Source organism: Montipora foliosa, unplaced genomic scaffold, assembly GCF_036669935.1.
Source record: "Montipora foliosa isolate CH-2021 unplaced genomic scaffold, ASM3666993v2 scaffold_400, whole genome shotgun sequence".
Taxonomy (NCBI): domain Eukaryota; kingdom Metazoa; phylum Cnidaria; class Anthozoa; order Scleractinia; family Acroporidae; genus Montipora; species Montipora foliosa.
This window is the reverse complement of record NW_027179702.1, coordinates 200,001-227,500: the sequence shown is the minus strand read 5'-3', so window position 1 is coordinate 227,500 and position 27,500 is coordinate 200,001. Positions and strand designations below refer to the sequence as shown.

Below are 27,500 nucleotides of genomic sequence, written 5' to 3'. Positions count from 1 at the left end.
ATCCAAAAAGAAAATAGGGGGTAACCACACATTTTTCAAAGATAATTCATGAATAATTGATGTAAAAAGCTTTAAAATACAATGCAATGTATGGCATTCTTTCTCAAATTGAAGCTCAATTATTTCTCAAAAATGCATGTTTACCCCCAATTTTCTTTTTGGATACCAAGAGTACTTACTAAGATCTACTTTCTCTGGAGAGTTGTAAACCATGCAAAAATATCCCTTTATTAGTATGCATTGATATGCACCGATAGGAAAACCCCAGTATCTCGAGATGCGCAATAACAATAGCAGGCACCGTCCTTAATGTTACTCTCGACTCAAATAATGATAAAGTGATATTTAAGGGCTCAGAACAATAGTTGAAAGCAGTCTTTAATCCTCTCCAGTGTGTATCAGTTTTCAACCATTTCACTCAATAAAACCATTTGACAAATTGTGTGTTTTGCATATCCATTGTCTCAAACTAACCTGCAGCTATACATGTGTGGAGTGGGGGTGGGAAGAGAAGTTGATTGTCAACTTGGGGGAGTGGGGAAAAACCCTAAACTTATCACATCCAATAGGCCATTTCTGAGTTGCTGTTTGTCTCAGTTTCAAAGTGAGTCTTGGTGCTCAACTATTGCAAGGGAAATGAGTTTGATTTGAATAAGATTATGCAACTTATTTCCATTTGAAAGGTTGTGCACCAGGACTCGCTTTGAAACTGAAGCATGCAGAAACTCGGAAATGGGCTTTTTAAGGCTAGCAGTAAGCATTAAATCTAGGAAAAAAAGAACATTTCAAAAAAAGCAATAAATGAAGAAAAAAATGGCAATGGATACGAAGCTACGGCACAGACTTAGGTAAACATATGCCTCTTATCAACAAAGGGTGATTTCTCTGGGAGACTTACTTTGAAGTTTACAGGAGAAAAAATACAAGAAAAAATATAGGATAGCTTGACGTTCTTATTATTTAAAGTAAACCCCCGAACCTGCAAAAGATCGCTTTAAATATGACTCAATATTGTTTGCAATCAAACTTGCTTGAAATTCTTTCCTGGCAAAGTATTAATTTTGTACGCAAATTAAATGAAGTTTTAATTGCATCGCTTAATTTCCAATTTCTTATTTTCATGACCTCTGTCAGACAAAAAGTGTTGATGTTGCCCCATAAATATGAAAGAGAAACCATCACACATCACAATACCTTTGAATCTGGCAAAGCCTGATAAATATTATTAAAGCCAACATATCCTTTCGGGTTTTCTTTGTTTTGTTAGCTCGTGGTGGGGTTAGGTTATTGTTTGATGTTCTTTTGCTCTTTTGTTTTCCTTTGCGTTACGTCATCTGAGTTTCACAGGTTTTTACAACGAGGATGAGCCTTCCTTTCTCTTACACCGCCGGTTAATTACTCTTACTTGTGAAAAATGTGTAAGAGAGGATATTGTCTTAAACAATACCTTCAGGGAACTTGTTATCGTCTATTTGACCTTGCTCCTGATGCGCACTTGTATATTCCCATGCAAGACTTTGCAACCACACCAAAAACAGAAGTCCGACGTTTTAATGAAGGCTTTCTACGTTCCCTCGATTTTGCCCCTTCCGTAAAATAGCCATGCTCGTGGAGCTGGCCAAAAGAATCGTGGTGTTTGGGGGGACTGGACCTCGACCTCAAGGAGTAGTCCCAGGTGCAGTCCTCCATTACTGGGAGACACCACTGTTAACGTTTTAACCGTGGTGCATTCAAACACCGTCCTCGGTTGTAGTTTGATCGTGTACGATTGTTTGGTCGTACTCGGTATATAGTAAACGTGCTCGTTTGACCAGAAATCTCAAATGATCCGATCATTTTAGTTTTATGTGCAACCGAGGTCGATTTCCCTTTATCGAGCTCGCAAATAAAAGTGAACACGATTTCCAAAACAGAGCTCCGATTTAGTCGTGTACGCAGACACAAGGACCGCGAATTTGAAAGCGAGCTCGCAGTGTAAGTCAAGCTCGATCGAGTCTGAGCACGATGGCCACACTGGATGTCGAATCTTTCGAGTTCCAGTTTGTTAAAACCTCGGATCGTTTTGACATCGTTATTTTTCGAGCTTGACTTCTTATCGTCCTCAACAAATCGAGAGCGATTTCAATCGAGCTTGGATTTCATTCCGTTGAAAATCGAGGTCGATTTCATTTTTTCTTTTCTTTTCCACTTATCGCGTGATTGCATCTTTCGTTTTGTTTTGCATAAAATTCAAATTTTAATAAACATAACTTGGAAATAAAGTGGTTTATTATAAAACTGAGTAGTAGTTATTTTTGCATTATTTTTCCAAAACCTTTTCCCCTGATGATGATGGTTCAGCAGCCTTTCAAATTGCTTTCTCTTTGGCTGCCTTTCTGAGCGTTATTCCAGTTTCTGCACGATTTTGTGACCTCATATCACAATTTGAAGTAACTTCTTTGCGTAAAAATGTACTGACCGCCGCAGACTGGACATAGCCTTGCGCTTGTCGCCGTTAAAATCTATTACCCAGTTATTGAATTGAAAACGAAGAGAGAAACCAAACTATTAACACGGTGCGAAAGACGTGACGGACAACCCACAGCTTGGTGCAATTGCATGAAATTGAGGGGAAGATGCAGTTTCGCTTCATGTGCGCCTTCGCATTATATACCTAGAAATTTCTCACCGTAATCGCTTATGGACGGTGCCTACTATTGTTATTTCGCATACGGTCTGCGCATCTCGAGATACTCGGATTTCTTATAGCTGGTGCTTATTAATACAGGGATATCTTTGCGCTGTTCAACCACGCATTTTTCAGAGATAATTAAGCTTCAATTGAGAAAGAATGCTATACATTGCTTTGTATTTTAAAGGTTTTTACGCATATTATTCATCAATTATCTTTGAAAAATGAGTGGTTACCCCCAATTCAGTAACAATTGTTAAGATCTATATTTCCTGCATAATCATAAACCGGGGCTGAGTGTCGTCTGCATATGCATGGATTTTTGGTTGATAGGTTTTAATAACTTCAAACAGCTTACTAGCATAGACAGAAAAGAGCAGCGGTCCTACATGACCCTTGAGGAACACCGAATGATAGGTGAGATCTGTCTGACAGTTGACCGCAACACGCTGAGAGCGACCAGACAAGTAGGAGGCGAACCATTTGAGAACATCTCCTGTGACACCAAACGACGTTTCTAGGCGCCGCAAGAGTATGGCGTGGTCAACCGTATCAAATGCTGCGCTTAATCAAGCAATACCAGCAAAGACACGTGCTGGCGATTCATGTCAATCAGGATGTCGTTAAGAAGGGTGTCTTTAACTATTTTAAGCAGCGCCGTCTCAGTACTGTGTGATTTCCTATAAGCCGACTGCAAATACAGGAAATAGTTCATTATCTGTAACGCGGGTGTACAACTGGTCAAAGACTGCCCTCTCAGTAAGCTTGGATACAAATAATAGATTGCTGAGTGGTCGCAAGTTCTTGTAAGCAGAGTCCTTGGCGTCCTTTTTAAGCAAAGGGTTTACGATCGCTTCCTTCCACGCGGAAGGGAAGTGTGCAATAGACAAAGGTGCATTTACTATTTTCGTGATCACAGGAAGTAAAACATCTAATGAATCAGACACCAGATCAAAGCACCGCACCGCACCACCATAGCTAAAACTGTCTTTCAAAAAAATGGTATTGGAACAGCAAGTTTGTTCACGGTGTCCCTCGGTGAATATTTAGTAGCGTCAGATCGATTGATAAATACATCGCTTCAATACTCGGGTGTAAGACCATTTAAGGATTTAAAGACCATAGTGATTTTCTGCTGCCTACCCAACTTGCTAAACTCGAAGATATGGTAAGAAACAGCAGAAAAACGATCTTTAGTAGAAAGTTGATTTTTATTCTGATCAACAATAACAGATTTAGTTTTTGCCTATGGCCAAAGCGATCTTCTAATGGAAAATTGGGTGCTTCGTTTTCGAGTTGGGATTCCGCTTCGTTTTCGACTTAGGGTGCTTATTTCGATTTCGACCTTTTGTGTGCTTCGTGCTATGTTCTTCGTTTTCGAGTGCTTGGTTTTCGATGCTTCCCCTGCCGTAAAGCTCTGAGAGCAGAATAAATAAGCGTGCTGGTTTAGTTAGCTGTGCATGTTTAATGGCAGTAAGGCTCATAATTATCTAAACCGTCGGGTACTCTTAAAGCCGGAGACTTTTTTTCTTTTATCTTTACTGGGCGTAATTTCATTTTCCGTTTATTTGTGATAATGCTGGAGTCAAAACAACGTGATATCGCAGAGCTGATAATAGAATGATTTCCGCTACATATTTAAAACTGCAACTGAACAAATAACTTTCTGTGCCTTCGCCAAGTAAACACGACTCTCCCAAACTGCTGTTTTCTTGTTCTGCTGTAATCTCTGTATTGTTTAAACGCAGTCTTTTAAATTATTTGCAAAAGGTAAGTTAAGTGCTCCATAGGAGAAATCAATTCTATGGTCAGATTGTTAATTGAGATTAGGTTGGCTCAAGAAATGCTCTTCTGTTTGCTAAGCTTATCAAAAAAAATTCTTGTCACGACATCACTATATCTTAGAACTCGATTAAAAAAAAATGTGTGCGTTTTGCTTTGACACCATTACAGCTTGTTATAGTTTCTTTTTTTAAAGTTTAATTCATGCTAAATGTTTTATATTAGTTTCACACTGTGACAAAGGAACGGAAACGAAATGTATGTTTCTAGTACAGTGAGGCAAAGAAAGTAATTTGTGAGGTACGGACCATTCCAAAAAAAAAGAGTATTTCCATTTTGTTATTCGTGTTTCTTTTTTGCTTTTTTTTGCTTTTTTTTTTTTTTTAATCAGACTGCAGATTTCGTTCTTTGGTCGCGCTCTAATTACTATGCTGTGTCTTTCTGAGTGACTCACTGAGGAAAAAAGGTCAGTAATTTTCAAGTTCATCCTAATGATTGTAAATACTTTAATACTTCAAGAGTATTGAAACTAGCCCTGAGTGCTTGACTATACCGGTTCGCCAACGGCTGATTAAAATTCAGGACGAATTAACAATATCCTAGACCTGCAGGCTTTACAAAACAACCGTTACGCTTGTTTGAATTGAACAAAAGTTTCAGGCGCGCTGCAGTTAAAGTGCCACTATAATCAAAAAATCATTTCTGTTTTCTTCAGATTTTCAGTGTGTTTGCTTAACACCTCACTGGCAAAATTTTGAGCTCGGGTATTTATCCAAAGGCTGTTTACTTTGAGTGTAAATTTTGGATTTCACGGTCCGCCAATACTCACGTTCAAAACTAACCGATGGGACCTCAGAGGGTTGGATCTAGGGAAAGTGACGTCATTTACTCACCAGCTTAAAACGCAGGCCATTTTATATGCAAAACACTAGTTTAAAAGTCTGAAAGCCCGAAACTCCCGTGCTGCATATTAATTAACTAAAGCCTCGTACACATCCATTGCATTCTTTAACTCATGAGTCTTTGTCGTTATTTTCTCCTCGATCCAGCTCTCTCAAGTATTCAATTAAGTTAGTAATGGCGGACCATTAAAAAGGAAAATTCTAGTTAAAATAAACAGGTGTCTTTTTGAAATCAAGGCTTAAAACTTGGGTCGCTTAGTGTTTAGTTAACATAGTTTTGAAATCCAAAAAAATAGGAGAACTGATTTTTTGGTCATAGTTTTTCATAAGTGGAGAAGTAAAGCGTTGATCGATATTTGCTTAAGTCCTGCTTCGTGGTAAACTTGAGTTTTTATCTCACACTTTCTTGTTTTTTTAACTTATTCGAAAACTCCATCCATACATGACTATTTAATTGTCGCTATTCTTTTCTCGTGACAGTTCACTGTCCCGCCTTATCCGGATACCACTCATGCATTTGGTAGCAAAATCTTTCTTTCAGCTCTCTTCAACTACCTTACGTCCTCTGTTGCGATGTATTACCATCCACTTAGGGACGATTTTATTTTTGGGGGATCTGGATCTCTTACATTTAAGCCGAAAAGACAAACTAGAGGATATGTGTTATTCACAACCGAGGCATCCACAAATACCTATAACATGAATATAAGTTTAGTCCATATCATGCATACGTCAACAAAGTATTTTGTTCAGATATTCAGTTTGTACAAGGGAAAGGGGGTTTACAGTCTCTAATAGACCTCAATGCCCCCTCCCCCCCTACGTCCCCCTCAAAAAGGCTTCAAACATAAAGTATCATGTTCTTTCCCAAACTCAATGCAATTCCTTTCTACATGTGATGGACTTATGATGTTTCACAGTTCGTAATTTTAAAGCTCCAATAGCTGACAAATAAATTCTCTAACTTGCTCAATGAACCGCTGATCCTTGGCGTGCATTCATAACTTATTATGACGCCCAGTCAACTATGATCAAAAAAGTGAATAGGACATTTTATGACGAGTCCTTTCCCTTAGGTTCTTCTTTGCTTAAGTTGTCATTGTGCTGGGTTTTTAGTGATAAGTGACGTTTAGACCTCCGATTAAATGAAACGCGTTATGTCATATAGCCATTGGTAAGTCAAATGCAAAACAAAGTGGCATGAATGCGTAAAGATTCAAGAAGCAATTTTTCAGAAGGAATATTTAAAGCTCTTGTTCTTTCCAAAGCGTTAGTTCACTATTGTGCTAGCATTCTGGCTCACTCGGTTTTCATTGGCAATGCGATGCTAAATTTTGCAACTGCCGAACTCGATATGAGTTATTTTATTTTATTTGTTTGACGATTAAGCAAGTAAAGCACAACTGTTTTGCTCAGTGTTTGACTTGTGAAAAAAAGAAAGGGGAGGGGGGGGGGGGGTGGGGTTTGGAGTTATTGGTAAGCTACAGTCATCCATAACCTCCCAGTCTTACTTTATGCTTCTCGCTCTGTTATCTAACTCTGTGGCCGTTTTTTGTAAGAAAACAAATGAATTATTTCATCTAGAATCGTAATAGATTTCCTGCAAAAGGTGAGGGCAAATCCCCCGTGTTAACCCGTTGATACCACCCCTTAACTAATCACCCTGGGAGGAAATAGGGTGGGAAGAACGTTTTCGTTTCGAAGCTAAAAAGCAGACTAAACATCAAGCGTCTTTATCTTTCTTTCCTTCCAGCTTCATTTGACATCGATTTGACATTGGATCATCTCATGGAAAAAGTTTTAATTGTCATTTAGTTATTGAAGAATGGTAGATAGGAAGTTAGAGGCTGTAGAGCAGCGAATGCTAGAGCTTGCCATTGCGATAAGTGTAGGAGACAGATATCGTGAAGGAAGGGCTCATTTTCATCTCGGCGGTGCTTACCTCAACCTACCTGATTATCAACAGGCCATAAAAACTTATGCACAAGCATTACATATTTTCATAGAAATAGGCTGCAGGGCGGAGGAGGGATCAACCTATGGAAATCTGGGAATTCCGTATCTTCGTCTAGCTAATTTTAAACAAGCCATTGAGTACTACGAAAAACATCTTAGTATTGCTAAAGAAGTAGGTGATAGGGCCGGGGAGGGATCAGCTTATGGAAATCTGGGAAATGCCTATCGCAATCTAGGTAATTTTAAACAAGCCATTGAGTACTACGAAAAACATCTTAGTATTGCTAAAGAAGTAGGTAATAGGGCTGGGGAGGGATCAGCCTATGGAAATCTGGGAAATGCCTATCTTAGTCTTAGTAATTTTAAACAAGCCATTGAGTACTACGAAAAGCATCTTAGTATTGCTAAAGAAGTTGGTAATAGGGCTGGGGAGGGATCAGCCTATGGAAATCTGGGAAATGCCTATCTTAGTCTAGGTAATTTTAAAGAAGCCATTGAGTACTACGAAAAACATCTTAGTATTGCTAAAGAAGTAAGGGATAGGGCTGGAGAGGGATCAGCCTATGGAAATCTGGGAAATGCCTATCTGAGTCTAGGTAATTTTAAACAAGCCATTGAGTACTACGAAAAGCATCTTAGTATTGCTAAAGAAGTAGGTAATAGGGCTGGGGAGGGATCAGCCTATGGAAATCTGGGAATTGCCTATCGCAATCTAGGAGATTTTAAACAAGCCATTGAGTACTACGAAAAACATCTTAGTATTGCTAAAGAAGTAAGGGATAGGGCTGGGGAGGGATCAGCCTATGGAAATCTGGGAAATACCTATTGCAATCTAGGTAATTTTAAACAAGCCATTGAGTACTACGAAAAACATCTTAGTATTGCTAAAGAAGTAGGTAATAGGGCTGGGGAGGGATCAACCAATGGAAATCTGGGAAATGCCTATCTTAGTCTAGGTAATTTTAAACAAGCCATTGAGTACTACGAAAAACATCTTAGTATTGCTAAAGAAGTAGGTAATAGGGCTGGGGAGGGATTAGCCTATGGAAATCTGGGAAATGCGTATCGTATTCTAGGTAATTTTAAACAAGCCGTTGAGTACCATGAAAAACGTCTTAGTATTGCTAAAGAAGTAGGGGATAGGAATGGGGAGGGATCAGCGTATGTAAATCTGGGAAATGCCTACTGCAAGCTAGGTTATTTTAAGGAAGCCATGGAACACCATGAACACAGTCTTAGTATTTTCAAGGAAACTGGAGACTTTCTAAGAGAGGGAGTCGCGTGGTATTCGCAAGGTCATGATCATGAATTGTTGGGTTCCTTGAGTAATGCACTCAGTTGTTATCGTTCAAGTATAAAACATTTTGATGAAACAAGGCATAGTCTGAAGTCAGAAGATGAATTAAAAGTAACTTTTCGTGATTCTTATCGCGTGGCATACACTGCTCTGTGGAGGACACTTTTGAAGAATGGAGAGATTGAAGAAGCTTTGTATGCTGCTGAGAAAGGTCGAGCACAGGCTTTGAGCGATATTTTGCAAGAGCAATACGGCATTGACTCTCAGTTATTTTCTGCACTTGCTCCTAATCAAACTCTTATAGCTGCATTAGAGCTTTTACCTTCACAAGCCGTTTTTGTGGCACTTGACGAGAACAAGATCACGTTTTGGGTGCTAAGAAAAGACAGCAAGATCAGCTTTCGACAAAACGAAATCGCAAATGGAAGTGCTGATTTGTTGATGGAAACTATTTTGAAAGGGATCGGCGTAGGGGATGGTGTCAGATGCGAGAATCGTTCATTGGATCCACTACGCAATGACCTGTCTTGGAGCAAAAGATGTATCAGTGAGAAAGCAGTTCGACCATCTTCATCCTCCGTTGACTCTTTACAACCGTTGTATGATGTCTTACTCGGGCCAATTGCAGACTTGCTCCAAGGAAATGAGTTAATCGTTGTTCCCGATGGACCATTTTGCTTGGCTCCATATTCTGCGTTGAGTGAATCTATCAGGATCCGCACCGTTCCCTCGTTGACTGCTTTTAATGTGATCGTTGGTGCACCTGAAGATTTCCACAGTAAGACTGGAGCACTGCTTGTAGGTGATCCGTGGTTGAAGGAAGTTACTAACAAGAACGGCGAACCCATTTTGGAACAGCTTCCGTGCGCAAAACAAGAAGTAGAGATGATTGGACAACTTCTGCAGACAACACCGCTGACTGGAAAAAGTGCTACGAAAGCTGAAGTGCTGAAAAGTATGAGATCAGTTGCTTTAGTTCACATTGCAGCACATGGATGCCAAAAAACGGGAGAAATTGCTTTAGCCCCAAATACCGAACGGAAATCACAAATCCCCAAAGGGGAAGACTTCATTTTGAAAATGTCGGATGTTCAGACAATTTCTCTTCGAGCAAGGCTAGTTGTGCTGAGCTGTTGTCACAGTGGCCGGGGGGAAGTGAAGTCTGAGGGAGTGGTGGGAATTGCAAGGGCTTTCCTGTGTGCGGGAGCTCGGTCTGTTTTGGTGTCACTCTGGGCAATTGATGACGAGGTAACGTTGCTTTTCATGAGGAGCTTCTACCAGCACCTGGTAGATGGAAAAAGCGCAAGTGCAGCTCTTCAACAAGCAATGAAATCTTTCCGAGAGTCAAAGCAGTATTGCTCTATAAAGCACTGGGCGCCATTTTTGCTGGTTGGCGATGATGTCACGCTGGAATTTCCAAAAAAATGGTAGGTGAAGTTCGAGTTTAACTCAGAAACAAGAATACTTTGAAATTGGAAAATTGACGATAGGAATCAAATAGGCCTAAGATGGCATGATAACGAGATGCTACAATAGACAAAAGTAGTTCGGAAGGTTATGTAAATGAACCGCACCATAGCTGTATGTACTTCAACCCGCTTCTGTTAAAGCGCAAAAGAAATAGTTTCACCTTTTCTTATATAGACCCCTCCCTTCTATTCAATGTTGGAGGGTAACTCAACAATTTCCCACTAAAACCATTCAGCTTTGCACAACATTGAATGAGGGGGGAGGGGAGAGAAGGAATGAAGACGTCAAACGTGCTAGCCTTCCCAACAGATTTGTCTATTATCGTAGCTTCGTAGTGTAAACAATTCAAAGTTTCCTCTAACACGCTTTTGTCATAAATGTAATTCCCACATGCTTATCACGCATGCACAGTAGCATATTTAAAGGATACACTTCACATTGGTGGAAAAACTGTTTTCGTTCAGCCATTTCTGAAGATGGGTCATTTATCACCTCGTGATGTCTCTTTTGGTGTTTCCGTTCTATGAATCTCCCATAGATCTCTAAACGTCATCTTTTGTAAGGAATTCGAAGACAGCATCGTCCTGCAGGTAGCCATTCGCATCGGCGCATTGTGTATGCTCAAAAGAACCAGCTATATTTAGAGCTGTTTTATTTATTTTTCTCTTTTTCCAGAATCGATGTCAAAGATGCTAGAAGACAACCTAGCAGAGCCGGACACTTAAGTGATTGCCGAACTTGTAAAAACAAAAGTAGAACGGGTTAACAAAGGCTTAGTAGAAGTTTACTGCTTTAACTAAACCAACAGACTGAGATTATTGTAAGTGAAATTATGACAGAAAGCTTAGATCTATAGTAAAATGCTAGTTTTACCCGTTATTTTTATACTTCGTTTCTCATATAATCTCAACGGTCAGTGTTGCTCGAATGGCGATCAAAATCATAGTGCTATAGTTGAGTTGCTAAAAATGATGTTTTATTTAGTTCTTTGAAACTGTTTTTGTTGTATGAGTGTAAGCCAGTTTCGAAAGAAAAGAAAAAAAAACACTTTTGCTGATGACCCTTAACATCAGACTTTTACCGTGATAAGGAAAAGAGATGTGTCATTCGCAACATTCAAAGATCACAAAATAGAAGGGAAACGACGGGTGAAATTTTTTTCCTGTTCTTCTGCATAACAAATGAATGAAATCGTCAGGAATAAAGAAGACGTTTTTCTTTTCTTAATAAATTTCCAAGTTCTTTGTAGGGCTTACTCCCTCGAGTTATCGGTGGTGTTTTTAAGCAAAGCGAAAGAATGTGTTTGCATTCTAAAGTAGTTCAATTCTTGGAATAATAGTTATATAGGGAACTAACAAATCGGCTGCAAAGTTAGAAAAAAATCTCTGGAGCAAATTCATAGCCACCTTCACAACTGGAAAATTTTAAGGTGGCTCTGAATCCGCTGCAGATAATTTTTTATACCTTTGCAAAGAGTTTTATCTTTTCTTTCACTTTTTATCTTAGCTTGCTAACCACTTTTGAGCAATATAAAAAATGGGGGTCACGGAGTTCGTTTCTGAGATACAAGCTTTTGAAGACAAAATATAGGGCATTTTTTTAGAAGGCATTTTCGTTGCTATGATAGATTTTTACGTCACATTAATGAGCGCACCTTGTTAAGAAATGATTGGTGTCTCATTTGGTACCATAACATTTGATGTTATGTGAAACAGCTGGGGTAGATTCAATCCTTCCAAATAGTACAGTTGGTTGAAACTTTTGGTTTGAGCCTCAAGGGAACAAAAGGCTACAGGCAGCCTATAGTATGGCCTTTAATTTACACCACGCTATGATCAAAAAACCACTTTTCCTTCAGATTTTTAACGTGCGTGTTTGCTTAAAACCTGCCTGACAAAGATTTTAGCTTTGCATTTTATCCAAAGGCTGTTTACTTTGAGTTTAAGATTTGGATTTCACGGTCCATCATTACACATGTTCAAACCTGACCGACTGGACATAAGGGGGTCCTATCTCGGCCTGTCAAAGGTCGTATACCATTGAACAACTAATAATAAACTACTTTTTTCTGTCCTTAAAACGGTACTCCGTTTCTTTTCTTGATCTTTTAGGGAATGAGATCATTTCTATTACCGGTATTTTTTTATGAATTTCTATGAAATGAAAGAAATATACAGTCCTATGTGTGTCTATAGGGAAAAAGGATCCCATTCTCTTTATCGTCTCATTTATATTGGGAACTCTGAGAAATGGAGCTCATTGCCATTGATCATGCATGCAGAACGTTGTGTTGCTTTTTCGTGCAATTAAAAGGAGTCAATGCATTTGTATAGGTAATCGCATGGGGCCGAGTAAAATTAAGGATTAATATCACGCGTGTTTTCAGAAGTTGCTGAAATTGCCCTAGTCGCGCAGCGACGAGGGCAATTTCAGCAACTTCTGAAAACACAAGTGATATTAATCCTTAATTTTACGAGGACCCATTGCGATTACTTGTTAATAACAAAGAGGGCAAAATTTTCTTAACACTGTTGAGGCACCTCGAAAAACAGACAGCTAAGCGGAGTTAAAACACTCGTTCGCTCGGAAGCAAAACAACTGACAAACAGACAAGCAAGTCAACTTGTTCTTTGCGTCCAAAACGAGTATAGATGATTGTTATTTACATCCACTCGAGAGGAAAATACGAGTTTCATTCGTGAACAACTGTAACAACGATTAAACCAAATGTTAAGCTTCAATTTATTTTATTCACCTGTGCTGTAGAGGTTTTTACCACTTGCAAATACGTATCCGTAAACAATGCGTGGTTGAACAGCACCAAGATATCCCTGTATTAATAAGCACCAGCCATAAGAAATACGGGTATCTCGAGATGCGCAGACCGTATGCGAAATAACAATAGTAGGCACCGTCCATAAGCGATTACGGTGAGAAGTTTCTAGGTATATAATGCGAAGGCACACATGAAGCGAAACTGCATCTTCACCTCAATTTCATGCAATTGCACCAAGCTGTGGGTTTTCCGTCACTTCTTTCGCACCGTGTTAATAGTTTGGTTTCTCTCTTCGTTTTCAATTCAATAACTGGGTAATAGATTTTAACGGCGACAAGCGCAAGGCTATGTCCAGTCTGCGGCGGTCAGTAGACTTTTACCGAAAGCTTCAAGTTGTGAAATGAGGTCTAAAAAATCGCGCGGAAGCTGGAATAACGCTCAGAAAGGCAGCCAAAGAGAAAGCAATTTGAAAGGCTGCTGAACCATCATCATCAGGGGAAAAGGTTTTGGACAAGTAATGCAAAAATAACTACTACTCAGTTTTATAATAAACCACTTTATTTCCAAGTTATATTTATTAGCATTTAAAGAGAGGAAAAAAAAAAGTCACCGTTTGCTAAGAATAACGGAGCAGGGAAGTTATGCAGGACTAGATAGTTTTCCTATCATTTCTTAGGGATAAAGGTACTTTTATTGTACATGCAATCCACTGTCTTGTAAGTTAGCTTTTCTTACATTTTAAGGGAGGGCCACAGGTTTTTCAGTGCTGCACTGTCAAGTGTTACTCTCATGAAATGAAGTTATTTTTATTGTTGAAATTAACTTCTTCTTCTTCTTCTTCTTCTTCTTCTTCTTATTATTATTATTATTATTATCTCGCATTATAAAACTTTGGAATGCTGTCCACATTATGAGTAGTATAGGGTGCAAAACGAAAGATGCGATCACTCGATAAGTGGAAAAGAAAAGAAAAAATGAAATCGACCTCGATTTGCAACGGAATGAAATCCAAGCTCGATTGAAATCGCTCTCGATTTGTTGAGGTCGATAGGAAGTCAAGCTCGAAAAATAACGATAACGATCCGAGGGTTTAAACTGGAACTCGAAAGAAGCGACATCCAGTGTGGCCATCGTGCTCAGACTCGATCGAGCTCGACTTACAGTGCGAGCTCGCATTCAAATTCGTGGTCCTTGCGTCTCCGCCGTACACGACTAAATCGGAGCTCTGTTTTGGACATCGTGTTCACTTTTATTTGCGAGTTCGATAAAGGGAAATCGACCTCGGTTGCACATAAAAGTAAAATGATCGATAAGAGTCGACGGAAATCGAGCTCGAGTCGCGTTCGTACTCGAGTAGTGATTCGTAGTCGATTACTTGTATTCGTACTCGGTTGCTCAGGAACTAATACTGATCCATTTTGGTTAGATATTGTTCTCATTCTTTTTCCTTTTATATACGTTATCTGTATCTACAACAAGTACTTAGTACCTAAAGTAAAAGCCTGTTCAAATGTTCTGCATACCTGTAATAGTTTACCGACAACCTTTCAAGGTTAAACATGTAGTGTAGATATAATAAAATCTTGTACGATGTACCTTAGCATGTTGGCTTGAAATTGGCTCCGACTGGAAGGATTAAGGAGGACAGCGACTACTGCCCTCTGATCTTCATACGCCTGCCAGCATATCTTTCGAAGGGGAAATGCATACATTCTATGATGAGTTCAGCCAGTGTATATATACAGGTTAAGATTTTAAGTGGGCAGGTGGTAAATCGAAGGTAATAACACTACTATAGTGGTCGGCCATGGCAAAAAGCTGGGTGTCTTACAGTCCTATTTTGCTTATGGTGTTTATGGAGCTGAACCCCTGGCAGCTGGCTTCTATTTAAACCCCTCCATACAGTTCTTGTTTGAAAGTGGACCACATTATTTATCTGCCTTTTCAAATGCCTCATGTCAAGGGAACAATTTATTTCATTTGTTTCATGAAAAAATTATTTTGTGATTGAACTCACAAATCAAATGTTGCCAATAGTAGGCACATGGTGGCAAAGTATAATTATATAGATTGGTGATGCTTGTTTTCAACTAAAACGAAGTTTTTGAAATGTCAGTCACCTCTTCAAAGGAGTGGTTCAACAAAGGCACCATGAAAGTGTTTTCTTCTGCACATGAACCCTGCAGGAGACGTTCACACCTGTTTGTCTCGTCGCTTCTGCTTTCCATGCTAACTGATGTTCCTGTGGAATATGATTATTTGATAGCACATACTCTGCAAAGCATTTGTTCGATTTACTCAGGGTCACAACTCGCAACTTTACCCAGTGATTTTTCAAATAGGTGTGGTTGGACTACTAAAAATTGTTGTGCAAGTTATACTTACAGATTACATACCTACCTCCTAATCCATATGGAAACAAGTCTTCTTTTATTGTGCTGACTGAAATGATTTTTAAAATATAGATTGTTTAGTCTAGAATTTAACGAAAAAACTTGGACGTGTCGTTTTCCTTTGTTTTTATTTGTTTGAACGATTCGTGCCGTGTTGCATAAGGCCATCGGCATTTAGTCACATGTTCACAGTGAATTTTTGCTTTTGCACGTGCTCACAGATTGATCTTGTCCTTCAAAGCGTTTTTCTGTCCGATATCCTGCACAGAATGTAAGTTTTATCGTGTGTGGTATTTCCTTATTAGTTGTTCTTTAAGTTTATTTCTCATTTAATTTTATTCTTTCTTAGTTTTCGCTGTTCATGACGCATCAAAATAGCTTTCGATGCCACGAGGTTGTGATGTTTATTCGAGTGGAAATTAAAGCTTACAAACGTCAATTATAACGCGTCGAATTATTGTGCGGACACAACATCGTGAAAAATTCTTTTGAAATCAGACGAGAAATAGAAAGGGATCTATTTTACCTGGATTACGTGGGCCACGAAAGCTTCGAGCTGCCTTCAGTGTAATGGACGCAATCAGTGGACTGGATCGCGGGATAGTGGATGGAGGAACAGACCAACACGATCCAGGTTTGGAGATAAATTTAGTTAATGCTGGAATCAACCTGCCGGTTTACGCTAGCCAGGATTTACCCCTGGATATTGGTATCACAGCCTCTACACTTCCTTTTGTGGTTAACCCACCCCCAACACAAAGGGCATTCAAAGGATACTCACTCCGTAAGGATCCTCCTCCAAATACACAGATCGATTTCAGCGAAATTGCTCGCCAACGAGAAATAAGTGAGAAACAGAGGCTTGCTTCTTCCTGGAATAAAGTTGCCAATTATGTTGAGGCCGAGACCCAGCAACTGCGCACTTGTCTTTACTCAAATTGGGACCCTGTATCAGCTCGTAAGAGGGTAGATAGTTTAAATCTTGCTTGGAAATCCTTTGAGGCCACACATGCGAAGTACGTGCCAGGCATACAGGAAAGGAAGCGCCTGCAACAAGTTGAGCAAAGGTTTAAGTCCCTCCAAGACTCAATGAATGATTTAATCGAAGAATGTGAAAGGCAGGTGAAATTTGAACAAGAAACCCACAAATGTGATGATGGAATTTCTGTAAGTGGAAAATCGCGCCAGAGCTCAACTACTTCAAAGACCTCCTCATCTAGGAAGGAAAAGTTACGTGCAGCACTTTTGGCAAAGAAGAAACTGGAGCTAGCCCAGAGAAGAGCTGAGGAGGAAGCTGAATTAGCCAGACAGAATGCAATGAGAGAGCTGAGACGATTGGAGGATGAGGCTGTTTTAGCTGAGCTTGACTGGAAGATCGAGAGAGACTTTGATGAAGAAACCGGTCAGCTGGAAACCGTTGATGATGTCGATAAGGTGCAATCCCAAGACAACCTTAAGCCTCTCCTTAAAGAACCGGAATCAAGAAGCTCCAAACCTCCTGAGCCAACTACGCGAGAAATGCCAGACCTTACACCTGTAGATTACTCCACCCCGTGCGATAAACTGCCAGCTACTTCAAAGTCAGCACCTTGGAATGGTAACTTAACCGCAAGGGAGCAAGGGAAGGAAGCATCACAGGCCCCCAACAGTCAAAGCCTACCATATGAAGTTCCTCGCTCTCTCCAATTCAATCGTGAGACTGCCTGTGATACTAATCAAGAGCAGAACACCCCCAAAGACCATGTAGCAGCCATGTGGAAGGTGCAACTACTCAACGGCATTACTCCTACTCAGTTTGGTGGCAATCCAGCTGATTTCCCCTTCTTTAGAGATCAGGTCCGTACACACCTTGAGAGTGAGCTTCTCACTGATGCACAACGTGTTGAATATTTACCAAAATTCCTTAAAGGAGAAGCTCTGGAGGTAATTGAGCGAAATAGAGGATGCTCTTATTACGACCTCATGAGAACATTGGAGGAACGTTTTGGTCGACCTGTCCAAGTGTCACAGGCCTGCATTGAAGGTCTCGTATCCGGTCCTAAGCTTGTTCCTGGTGACAATGTGAGTCTGCTTAATTTTTCTGAAAATTTGAATGCCGCTACGAAGATCCCCCAGGGTGATGTCGAACGTGAGGCGAGCGTAGCTACTAATATGAGGAAAATTGTTAATAGACTCCCGAATGACCTAATTGCAAAATGGCAGACTGAAAACTACGAAATTGTCAGCCGCCACAGGACTGCACGTCTGCAGGACATTGCCAAGTTTGTTAAGAAGCAAGCCTCAATCAGAAATGATCCAGTGTTTGGATTGCAGCGACCAAGACGAGAAACAAATGAAGAAAACAAGGAAAGCAGGAACAGTTCAAAAAATAGGAAGGTCCCACCACCGCCAAGTCTAAAGGATTCCACTATCTCCTCCACCCAAATAGATAAGCCAACCAGAGAAGGAAGTTCAGCTGCCTGCGCTATTTGTAAATCTGCCCCTCATCGATTGCAGTAGTGCCCAGTCATCAAACAGTGTGACCGTGTAGCAGTAAGGCGACAATATGCAGCATCATATGGGTTCTGTTTCAACTGTGGCCGCCATAAGCCCAATCACAGCGGCTCGTCCTGTCCTGAACCCCCAGGCTGCTCCAAGTGCCCCGGGTATCACTTGTCACTGTTGCACAAGGAGAACAACACGGGACATCGCTTCAGGCCGAAGAGGAACACTGACTCAAATGGCAATGTCAACCAAGAAAATCCCCCTGCTCCTACCATGGTTCCCCAACAAGGAGCAGAACAAGGCGTACGACCCCAAGTCAGCAAAAACCATCAAGCAGCAATAAGCTTAACCAAAGTTAGTACTGCGAGAGCTCAAGTCCTGTTGAATGTAGTGCCAGTTACGGTTACAGTGGAGGATGGCAACTCCCTTTCCACGTATGCATTCCTTGACAATGGGTGCACCGACACCCTCATTGATCGCGAGCTTTCCGATCTGCTTAATCTGAAAGGGACTTCAGAGCAAATTGGTATCAAAACAATCAGAGGCAGTGAAGAATCAGTGGAGACTCAGCGAGTATCGTTCACCCTCGGTCCTGCAGAAGGGTGCGGCAGTGACATAGAAGTCGATGAAGCATATGTGCTCTCAGACCTTAATCAAACGGAGCAAGTTTTACCAGAGACAGTGGATGTCAGCGAGTATCCACACTTGCAAGATCTGAACTTCCCAGAAGTTGACCTCTATCGGGTGTCAATAATTGTAGGGAACAATGTCCCTGCTGCGCACTTGCAAAATGAGGTCAGGGTACCTCCAGACAACAATGGCCCCTATGGTTACCGATGCCCACTTGGCTGGAGCCTTGCAGGGCCTCTAACCAACAGAGAAAGAGGGAAGGCAGCAGTTAACTTTTTATCAGTTGGCATTCAGCCTGTTGATCAGATAGAACGTTTCTAGAAAATCGAAGATTACGGAGCGGCCAAGGAGAGTGACAAACCATTGTCAATCGAGGATAGGAGAGCATTGAAAATCCTTGAGGAAACTACCACCTTTATTGACGGGCATTACGAAGTTGGTCTTCTGTGGAAGGACGACAAGCCACAACTACCAAATAACCGCGCCCTGGCAGAAAGGCGAGCAGAGATGCTCAGACGGCGCTTAACTAGAGCTGGTAATGAGGAAACTGCGGCAAAATACCGAGCAGTTATGACTGAGTACATCTCTAAGGGGTATGCTCGCAAACTTACCCCTGAAGAAGCAGCCAAGGAGAGTTCGTGCACATGGTATCTACCCCATCATCCAGTGACTAATCCCAATAAATCTGGAAAGCTTCGCATTGTCTTTGATGCCGCAGCTGAGTTCGCAGGAACGTCCCTAAACAAGAACCTTCTCCAAGGCCCGGATATGACCAATAGCCTTGTTGGAGTGCTACTGCGCTTTCGTCAAGGAAGGGTTGGGCTGGCTGCAGATGTGGAAGCGATGTTTCACCAAGTGCGGGTGCGAAAGGAAGATCAAGACGCCCTACGCTTTCTGTGGTGGTCAGATAACTACACTGAACCTCCAGATGTCTATGTCATGGAAGTACACATATTTGGTGCTACTTCTTCTCCCTGTGTTGCAAATTCTGTCTTAAGAAGAACTGTCTGTGACAACGCAAAGGGGTTTAGCCCCGAAGTCCCTACAATCGTCGAAAGGAACTTTTACGTTGACGACGCCTTGCCGTCATTTAGCGATGAAGACTCTGCAATCAAGGGGGCATCTAACTTAGTCGAAATTTCGTCTAACTAAGTTCATGTCCAACAGTAAGGATGTCATGTCCACAATACCTGTTGAAAGGAGAGCGTTGCCAGACCTCAGTCTTCACCTGGATGAGTTACCGGTGGAAAGGGTCCTTGGAGTCCGTTGGTTTGTGCAATCTGACGAGCTAGGCTTCGAAACCAAGAACTTAAATCGTCCTGAGACAAAACGTGGAATCCTTTCTTCTGTCTGTTCACTGTATGACCCTCTTGGTTTTGCCGTGCCTGTGGCCCTTACTGCAAGAGCTCTCATACAGGATATCTGGAAGGCAAAAATAGATTGGGACCAACCACTGGAAGAGCACTTCTTGAAGCGATGGAGATCCTGGACCACTCAGTTGTCATCCTTGTCTGAGCTACGTATCCCACGCAGCTACTTTCCTCCTGAAGGGGATGCAGCCAAGTGCAAATTGCAGCTACACATTTTCTCTGATGCTTCAGAAATCGGTTATGGCGCATCAGCAAACCTGAGGATTGAGGATCCAGATGGTCCTACCCATTGCTCGTTTATCATGGGAAAGGCCCGAAATGCTCCAGTGAAATTCACAAGCATACCCAGGCTTGAATTACAAGCAGCAGTCCTTGCTACACGCCTAAACAGGATGCTGAGGGAGGAGTTAGACCTGTGCATTCAGGATACTAAGTACTGGACCGACAGTGAGATAGTTCTTCACTACCTGAAAAACGAGAAGCGTCGATTCCAAACCTATGTTGCCAATCGGGTGCAAGAAATCAGAGGAAATTCAAAACCAGATGAGTGGAATCATGTGCCAGGTTTTTTGAACCCAGCAGACGATGTCTCACGGGGCTTAAACCCCTCAGAGCTGAGCGTAAACCACCGCTGGTTACGAGGACCTGAATTCCTTTGGCAGCCAGAATCACTTTGGCCTAATGCAGACCTGAATGAAGTCCCAGACTCAGCCCTAGAATTGAAGAAAGAAGCTCACACCAATCATGCCAAATGTAAATACCATCCTCGCTTCTCCAAAGGCAAATGCCGTCCCACACAGTTTGACGATTGTAACAGCCAAGGAGGTTATAGATCGGATACTCAGCAGTTGCTCTAATTGGAACCGGCTTAGGCGTCAAGTAGCATGGTTGATCCGCTTTATTCACTTTCTTCACAATAGGAAGACCATTCGGACGGGTCACTTGATCTTAGAAGATTACGATGCCGCCGCCACCGCGATTGTAAGAATCATCCAGCGATCATCCTATCCTCAAGAGATCAAAGATCTAAAGACCAGAGGTGAAGTGAAGTCATCTAGTAGCATAGTGAGCCTTAACCCGGTACTTGATGACCATGATATTCTGAGGGTGAAGGGACGTATAGTACACCCACCAGTCGCTGATGCTGCCGGAAATCAGATAATTCTGCCAAGAGACCACCCCATAACGGCTATGATGGTTCGCCACACACACGAGTCAATTGGTCACCTGGGACGCGAGCACGTTATACCCAAGGTCCGCGAGAAGCTGTGGATTCCCCAGATTAGAGTGCTGATCCGTTCTATCCTTGGAAAATGTATCCTTTGCAAAAGGTTAAATGCCAAGCCAATGATCCAGCAAATGGCACCTCTCCCGAGAAGTCGCATGATGGCGTACAAACCTCCCTTTTCGTACTCGGGTATGGATCTTTTTGGGCCTCTGTATGTGAAGCATGGAAGAGGCACGGCAAAACGTTGGTGCTGCTTATTTACCTGCATGAATACCCGCGCTGTTCACCTCGAATTGGTTCAGTCAATGGGCACAGATGACTTTATAATGTGTTTACGAAGATTCATTAACCGTCGTGGTGAAGTGACTGAGATAAGATGCGACCGTGGATCAAACTTTGTTGGAGCAGAACGCGAGTTGAGAGGAGGGCTTGAAGAGTGGAACCAGCAACAGATTGATAGTGAGCTGCTTCAGCGAGGGTGTAAGTGGATCTTCCAGCCACCTACCGCCTCAAGTATGTCAGGAGTTTGGGAGCGCCTGGTGCGCAGTGCTATGACTGTCATAAAGGCAATCCTTGGGGTACAAGTAGTCACAGAACCAGTTCTTCAAACCCTGCTGACAGAAGTTGAAAGAGTACTAAATGGGAGGGCCCTCACCGCCAATTCGGATGATCCTAACGACTTACAGCCACTCACACCTGCGCACTTTCTCATGCAGAGGAAATCCATCTGCCTACCTCCAGGCGTATTCGAGAAAGCAGACCAGTACAGAAGAAAGTGGAAGCAAGTCCAACTTCTTGCTGACTTATTTTGGAAGAGATGGGTGCGCGAATACCTTCCGACCCTGCAAATCCGAGGAAAATGGCGCAAAGCCCTTCCCAACCTGAAGCGAAACGCCCTAGTTCTGCTGGTTGATGATAACGTACCAAGAGGTCATTGGAACCTTGGTCGTGTCTTGGAGGTGTACCCTGGACCTGATGGAATGGTACGCACTGTCAAAGTCAAGACCAAAGACTCCGTCCTTATACGACCAATACAGAAGCTCTGCCTGTTAGAGAATGACTTTGAAACCATGAAGAAGGAACCTAAATAGACTTTTGGGCATCCTGACCGGATTGTCCCAAGGCGGGCGGAATGTTTAGTCTAGAATTTAACGAACAAACTTGGACGTGTCGTTTTCCTTTGTTTTTATTTGTTTGGACGATTCGTGCCGTGTTGCATAAGGCCATCGGCATTTAGTCACATGTTCACAGTGAATTTTTGCTTTTGCACGTGCTCACAGATTGATCTTGTCCTTCAAAGCGTTTTTCTGTCCGATATCCCGCACAGAATGTAAGTTTTATCGTCTGTGGTATTTCCTTATTAGTTGTTCTTTAAGTTTATTTGTCATTTAATTTTATTCTTTCTTAGTTTTCACCGTTCATGACGCATCAAAAATAGTTTCGATGCCACGAGGTTGTGATGTTTATTCGAGTGGAAATTAAAGCTTACAAACGTCAATTATAACGCGTCGAATTATTGTGCGGACACAACATAGATTTTAATTTCAGTTAGTGTTTGCTGAAGAAAAACATATTCAAGAAGTACTGTGGTCTGGTGAATTGACTAAGAGGATGAAAAGAATGTAAGTCAAATCCATGAAAAGATAGGAGAGACAGAAAATACGAATTTACTCATTTGAAAGAAACATCTTGAAAGAAGGGAGGATACATGCTGTTATTAACTTGTTGTATTTTGACCACTCAGTTGTTTATACATTTGAAATCAGTAGTGATGCTTGATAACTCAAACAGGAAATTCAAAAACAAAATCAATTTTTGCTTGGGGAGGATTTTCCAGCATTCGATGTGAAATAATGACAATATGTTGATTATATTATTGTGTGCTCATCGTTGTTGAATTCCAACTATAAGATACTTGAATTGCAATAACCCACTGTTTTGGGTAAGGTGGGTTTGATGTGGTGGCTACATGTATCAGTAACTTTAAAATGGAGAAGTAGAAAAAAGAGAAAATCAGTGGTGAGGGAGTAAGCATGCCGATGAATCCAACCATGAATTAACCTTGCATTCCATCTCCATGAAATGGTGCTCCAGCAAACCCTAAAAGGCAGAAGGAACATTAAAAGGAAATTAATGAAGAACAGTGTATGTATTTTTCGAGTCAACACGATGTGCTATGGAGTGTCTGCTAGATACTGAGTAACAAACATATATGTTGTACATTGTAATCAGCAAGACTTTACCTGCACCCTGTGAAGTTACGTTTGTGGCTAAGGCTTGTGTGCTTGATGTCACCAGAGTGTAGGGGAGTCTGTCTCTTCTCGCTTGCATTAAATTATGACAAAAACATATATGTCATTATTTACAATAATGGCGCATCACTTAGCATATTAGTATATAATTGTGCTGCAGGGTCCTTCAAAATTGCAACTTTGTGTTGGGGATTACTGTTTATCACTTTGTAAAATTTATTAGTTTGATTAACTTTTTGTCATTAATTACCTGAACTTTGTGAAATCACATTTGTGGCTCTTGTGATTGTTGATGTAGTTCCCAGCAGATTGAATGGTGGTCTTTGTCTTTGCACTTGTGAAAACTGCATCACTACATTGATAATTAACTTACTAACGTCACATTTCGGTATGGATGTAGATATAATTTCAATATTTGCAATAATTCCTAATATCCATTAAATTTTGTGTCCACCAATGGGTGGGGTCAATTTTATAGGTCTTATATATACCCCCTTTTCCTGTCAGTCAAACATTTGGGTGTAGTTTGGGCCGTAAAACCCGGACTAAGCTATCTTGCTTGTTACGTCAATCAAAAAGGCTTGAGAAGCGTGTTGTCTTTAAACAAGATTTGAAATATTGAGAAAGTACCGTTGTATATTAGGCACTTTAAAGTTTGGGTGTGTTCCTGTTGAGCTCGCTTTTGGAAAATGGGTGCTAGTTGTGCATGCCTGGTGTGTTTGATGTGATTTCAGGTAATTCTCTGAAACAAAAGTTCAAAGGTCCCACCCTTATTCCACAGTAAAGAAGGGAACTGCCCCACGTCCCCCTCCCCCACTTGAGAACATCAATCAATACTCAATATTTACCTGGAGGAGGTGGGTTTACAACCACGTCATTGTGCAACAGATCAGTATCTGTCAAAGACAAAATGTTGCAGTAGTGAGTGCAATAATGATTAGAGGTTACTACTCAACACTACATTAATACCTTCAACAGTAAAATGTGTAAAGATCATAACAACTGTTTGATCAGTGCTTCACATGTCTTTTGATCTTCATGTATGCATCTTGGACAAGACAGTGCAATATGCTTTTCATTACTACTACAGCCTACAGTTTACTTTACTAACCATCCTCATCGCTCTCTGGTATTGTTATAAAACTAATATCAGAACCTGAAAAAAAAAATGTGTGGGAAAATTCCTCATTATTATATGATTAGTCGATTATGAACAGTGTTTTTTGTTTGATGCTTTTTTAGTCTTATTTTTTTATTTTAGCCTTTCCTTTCTGGGGTGCATCGTTTCATCATTACTTACATGTATTTGTGCATTAATTGAACAATGTATATGTACAGAGAACTTACCATCTGTATTGCTTCCTGCTATTGTTGCAAGATATCTTCTGGTTTCAACTAAATAAGGAAGAGGAGGAAAATGTGGTTTGCATGTATTTGTGAGGCCTGAGATGAGGCACACCAATCATCACAGAAGGAACCAAGGACTGAGATTCCCTGGAACTATTTTCTTCAAACTTTAGATTTATTTTGTCTCTTATTCAAAACTTGCTCAAAGACCATCTTTTTACGGTTAAGTGGATTTTTTTGTAAATTTTGAAGTCTTAAAAATAACAAATTGGACCTGAAAACTGAAAATGTGTAAGTCCAGTACCCTGACCAGCTTTGATTACGTTTTGTGTTTGTTTTAATATTATACTTACGTCCACCTCTTGGACGGAAGTTATCTGTTCTTCTAGTAGTCTGATCAATGCCAGGCTGTGCAGATAACTGCATGTTTAATGGCAAAGGTGAGTTGTGTGATAGTGGAGGACTGTGTACAAAAGGGAGAGTTGGTGAGGAAGGAGAGGAGTGTGATAATGGCGCTGATGACTGGTTTGCATTTGACTGTGGGGATGACAGAGCGGCAGATGTAGCAAAAACTGTAGCATCTGAAGCAGTGTTGTCCTCAGGTTGGTTGGATGAAGCAGTACCTACATGTGAGATAGAGAACCAATGAAAATAATGTAACTAGTAGTGAGTTGATATTGTGTGTTTCTTGGTGCTTCTCCGCAGTGACACAAGCATATCAATTAATATTTAATGTACAGGGTAGATGAAACAAAAATTAATAGATGTAAAAGGGATTATACTATCATGCATTGTAAATGCAATTATTTGAGTGATGTAAAAAGCAATGTTGTTATGTTAAAATACACTGCAACTACAGAATGAGTCCATCCCCACCCCGCCAGATGCATGTACTAAAAGTCATTTGGGTCAAATGTTGGATCAACAAGATCGAAAATGGGATACGCAAAAAGTTGTCAACGAATAAAACACAATAAATATTTTTTTGTAGATAGCAAAGTTGGGCTTAATTTTTCGACAATTTCGATTTTCAGATCAGCAATAGAATACCAGGCCACGAGAAATGGACCATAAAAGCACTGCTACCGCAGTCGTGGTGTTGGGTATACCTCGTTCTTTAGTCCATAACGCAAGCACCACGCCACTGCGGCAGCAGTCATTAAGCTCAACTCAATTTAACCACCAGCCATTCTACTCAATTCACTTTAACCTTTAAATAAGACGACTAAAGCACTGCGGCACCAGTCATTCCACTCAATTCACTCTATCCGACGCGAACCGCGCGAAACCCACTTTCGTTCACTCCGACGCTGCGGCTCGCGTCGAAAACGTAACGCCTCTTTGTTCCCCCCGGTTGTTCTAAACTCAATTAGGCTAAACTTAGATCGGGGAAAATTTTAAATTGCTATTTATTTACCGTTAATGGAGATCTAGGATGATTTGTCACCAGACTTTGTCCCTGGGATTATAAGTTACGTCTTTCTCTTCGTTTGGTGGCCGGAGTTCAATGTTTCAGGAAAAAGTGCGAAACAATCAAAGACAGACAAGAAAAACGAAAGACTAAAGTAACATTCAAAACGTACCACCTCGGCTCCAGTACAAATAAATTTTCTTCTTAGCGTCCCCTCCAAAAAGTTCCATAATTTTCGCCCCGTCAGGGACGCCATGGTGAACGACACTCATGGAATGTCCTCTGTCATACGAGCTGATGATGTTCAAACTAATAAAAAGGGCAAATGTATTTTAGTCTCGTATTTTCTGATCGTAAAACACAGTGCTCGGTAACTTACCGCGAAAGATCCAGGTTAGCCAAGGTTGGGAAATGAGACACCAACAACTGTTGTATCTCACTTGAAGTGTGGTTTTTAGTGAACGCGATTTCTTTTGCCCTCCCTGCGTTTTTCAATGTTAGAAAGGCGTTTTTACCTGGAGCAGCTCTGAGTCGCTTCTCCAGATGGACAAAGACTCGCGAAAAAGCGCGACGGTTAAAACGTCTTGGTGGGCTTCTGTCATTTGTGGCAGATTCACCATCACTTTCACTATTCGACTGGTTTCTTGACGACATGTTTGATAAGCGACCTGAAAATGTAGCGTCCTTAGACTTTGATCTAGAAATTTTAGGTGTTTCATATCACATTACTATTGTTTGATGATGTCATACGAACGTTTCCTTTTTAGTTAGCAGTTTCCGGACTCAACCCATGCTTTCGCTGGCGCACAAATTATATTAAACAGAGTTTCGCCGTTTCTTTGTTTCTCATTGTATGTCTTCTGTAACTCAACTTGAATGAAAGAAAGGCAATTATTAAAAGTAAAGTGGTATGGCATATCCCCTCATATGTTGTGTGATAAAAAATCGACATGTCATTAATGTCGGGGCCTGTTACCTTTTTTTATCCTTTCAGAGCCCGATTATATGGCGAGTTTAATTCCAGCCAGAGCTATAAATGAAAAATCTTCATCTGTCGATGGCAGGATTTAAACCCCGGGCCGTAATCGCAATTATTCTAGATGCTTATTGTGTCTATTGTTCCATGCATTGTTATTCAAAGGATTCCGCAACAAGAAGACAATCGTGGCCGGGTATTCCAAAATCGCTCCCTAAATGAGGCTTCTCAACAAATTTCTAAAACGACTATTTGTGAAACGATCAATCTTGCGAGATCACGCGCGATAGCTTTTTGGTACATATATATTTTTACAACGAAACTGCGAAAAAAAAAATTGTGTTCTCTGTGTTGCCAAACCCACGCGATGTAGAAATGGAAAAAATTGTTTCATTAAGGCTTGCCTACATTTATTTTGCGTTAACGGTAACAGAGATTTCTTTCGGATATAAACAGTTTCTGGTTGTCGTTCTTTTTCCGCGAAATCATCCAAGCTCCGAAACGACGCTCCGAACCAACACCCACTGCAGTGTGAAAATTGACTTCCGGGGAATG

At 41.0% G+C, this 27,500-nt stretch overlaps 2 protein-coding genes across 5 annotated transcripts in view; both read left to right on the top strand.

The window, feature by feature from the left end:
- The window catches only part of LOC137987968 (uncharacterized), a 17,785-nt gene extending 17,346 nt beyond the window's left edge, over positions 1-439 (top strand). For all 4 annotated transcript variants that reach the window (XM_068834040.1, XM_068834042.1, XM_068834039.1 and 1 more), the window contains one exon: positions 1-439. This exon is cut by the window's left edge and continues 1,008 nt beyond it. The gene's annotated coding sequence lies outside the window, so the exon portion shown is untranslated.
- A 3,928-nt stretch (positions 440-4,367) lies between these two features.
- LOC137987971 (tetratricopeptide repeat protein 28-like) overlaps positions 4,368-27,500 on the top strand; it is a 52,625-nt gene continuing 29,492 nt past the window's right edge. Inside the window, exons 1-4 of the mRNA XM_068834043.1 lie at positions 4,368-4,441; positions 4,679-4,711; positions 4,845-4,919; positions 7,109-8,587. Of these exons, the coding sequence (XP_068690144.1) occupies positions 7,181-8,587 (1,407 nt within the window). The 5' untranslated portion in view covers positions 4,368-4,441; positions 4,679-4,711; positions 4,845-4,919; positions 7,109-7,180. The remainder of the gene's footprint in view (positions 4,442-4,678; positions 4,712-4,844; positions 4,920-7,108; positions 8,588-27,500) is intronic.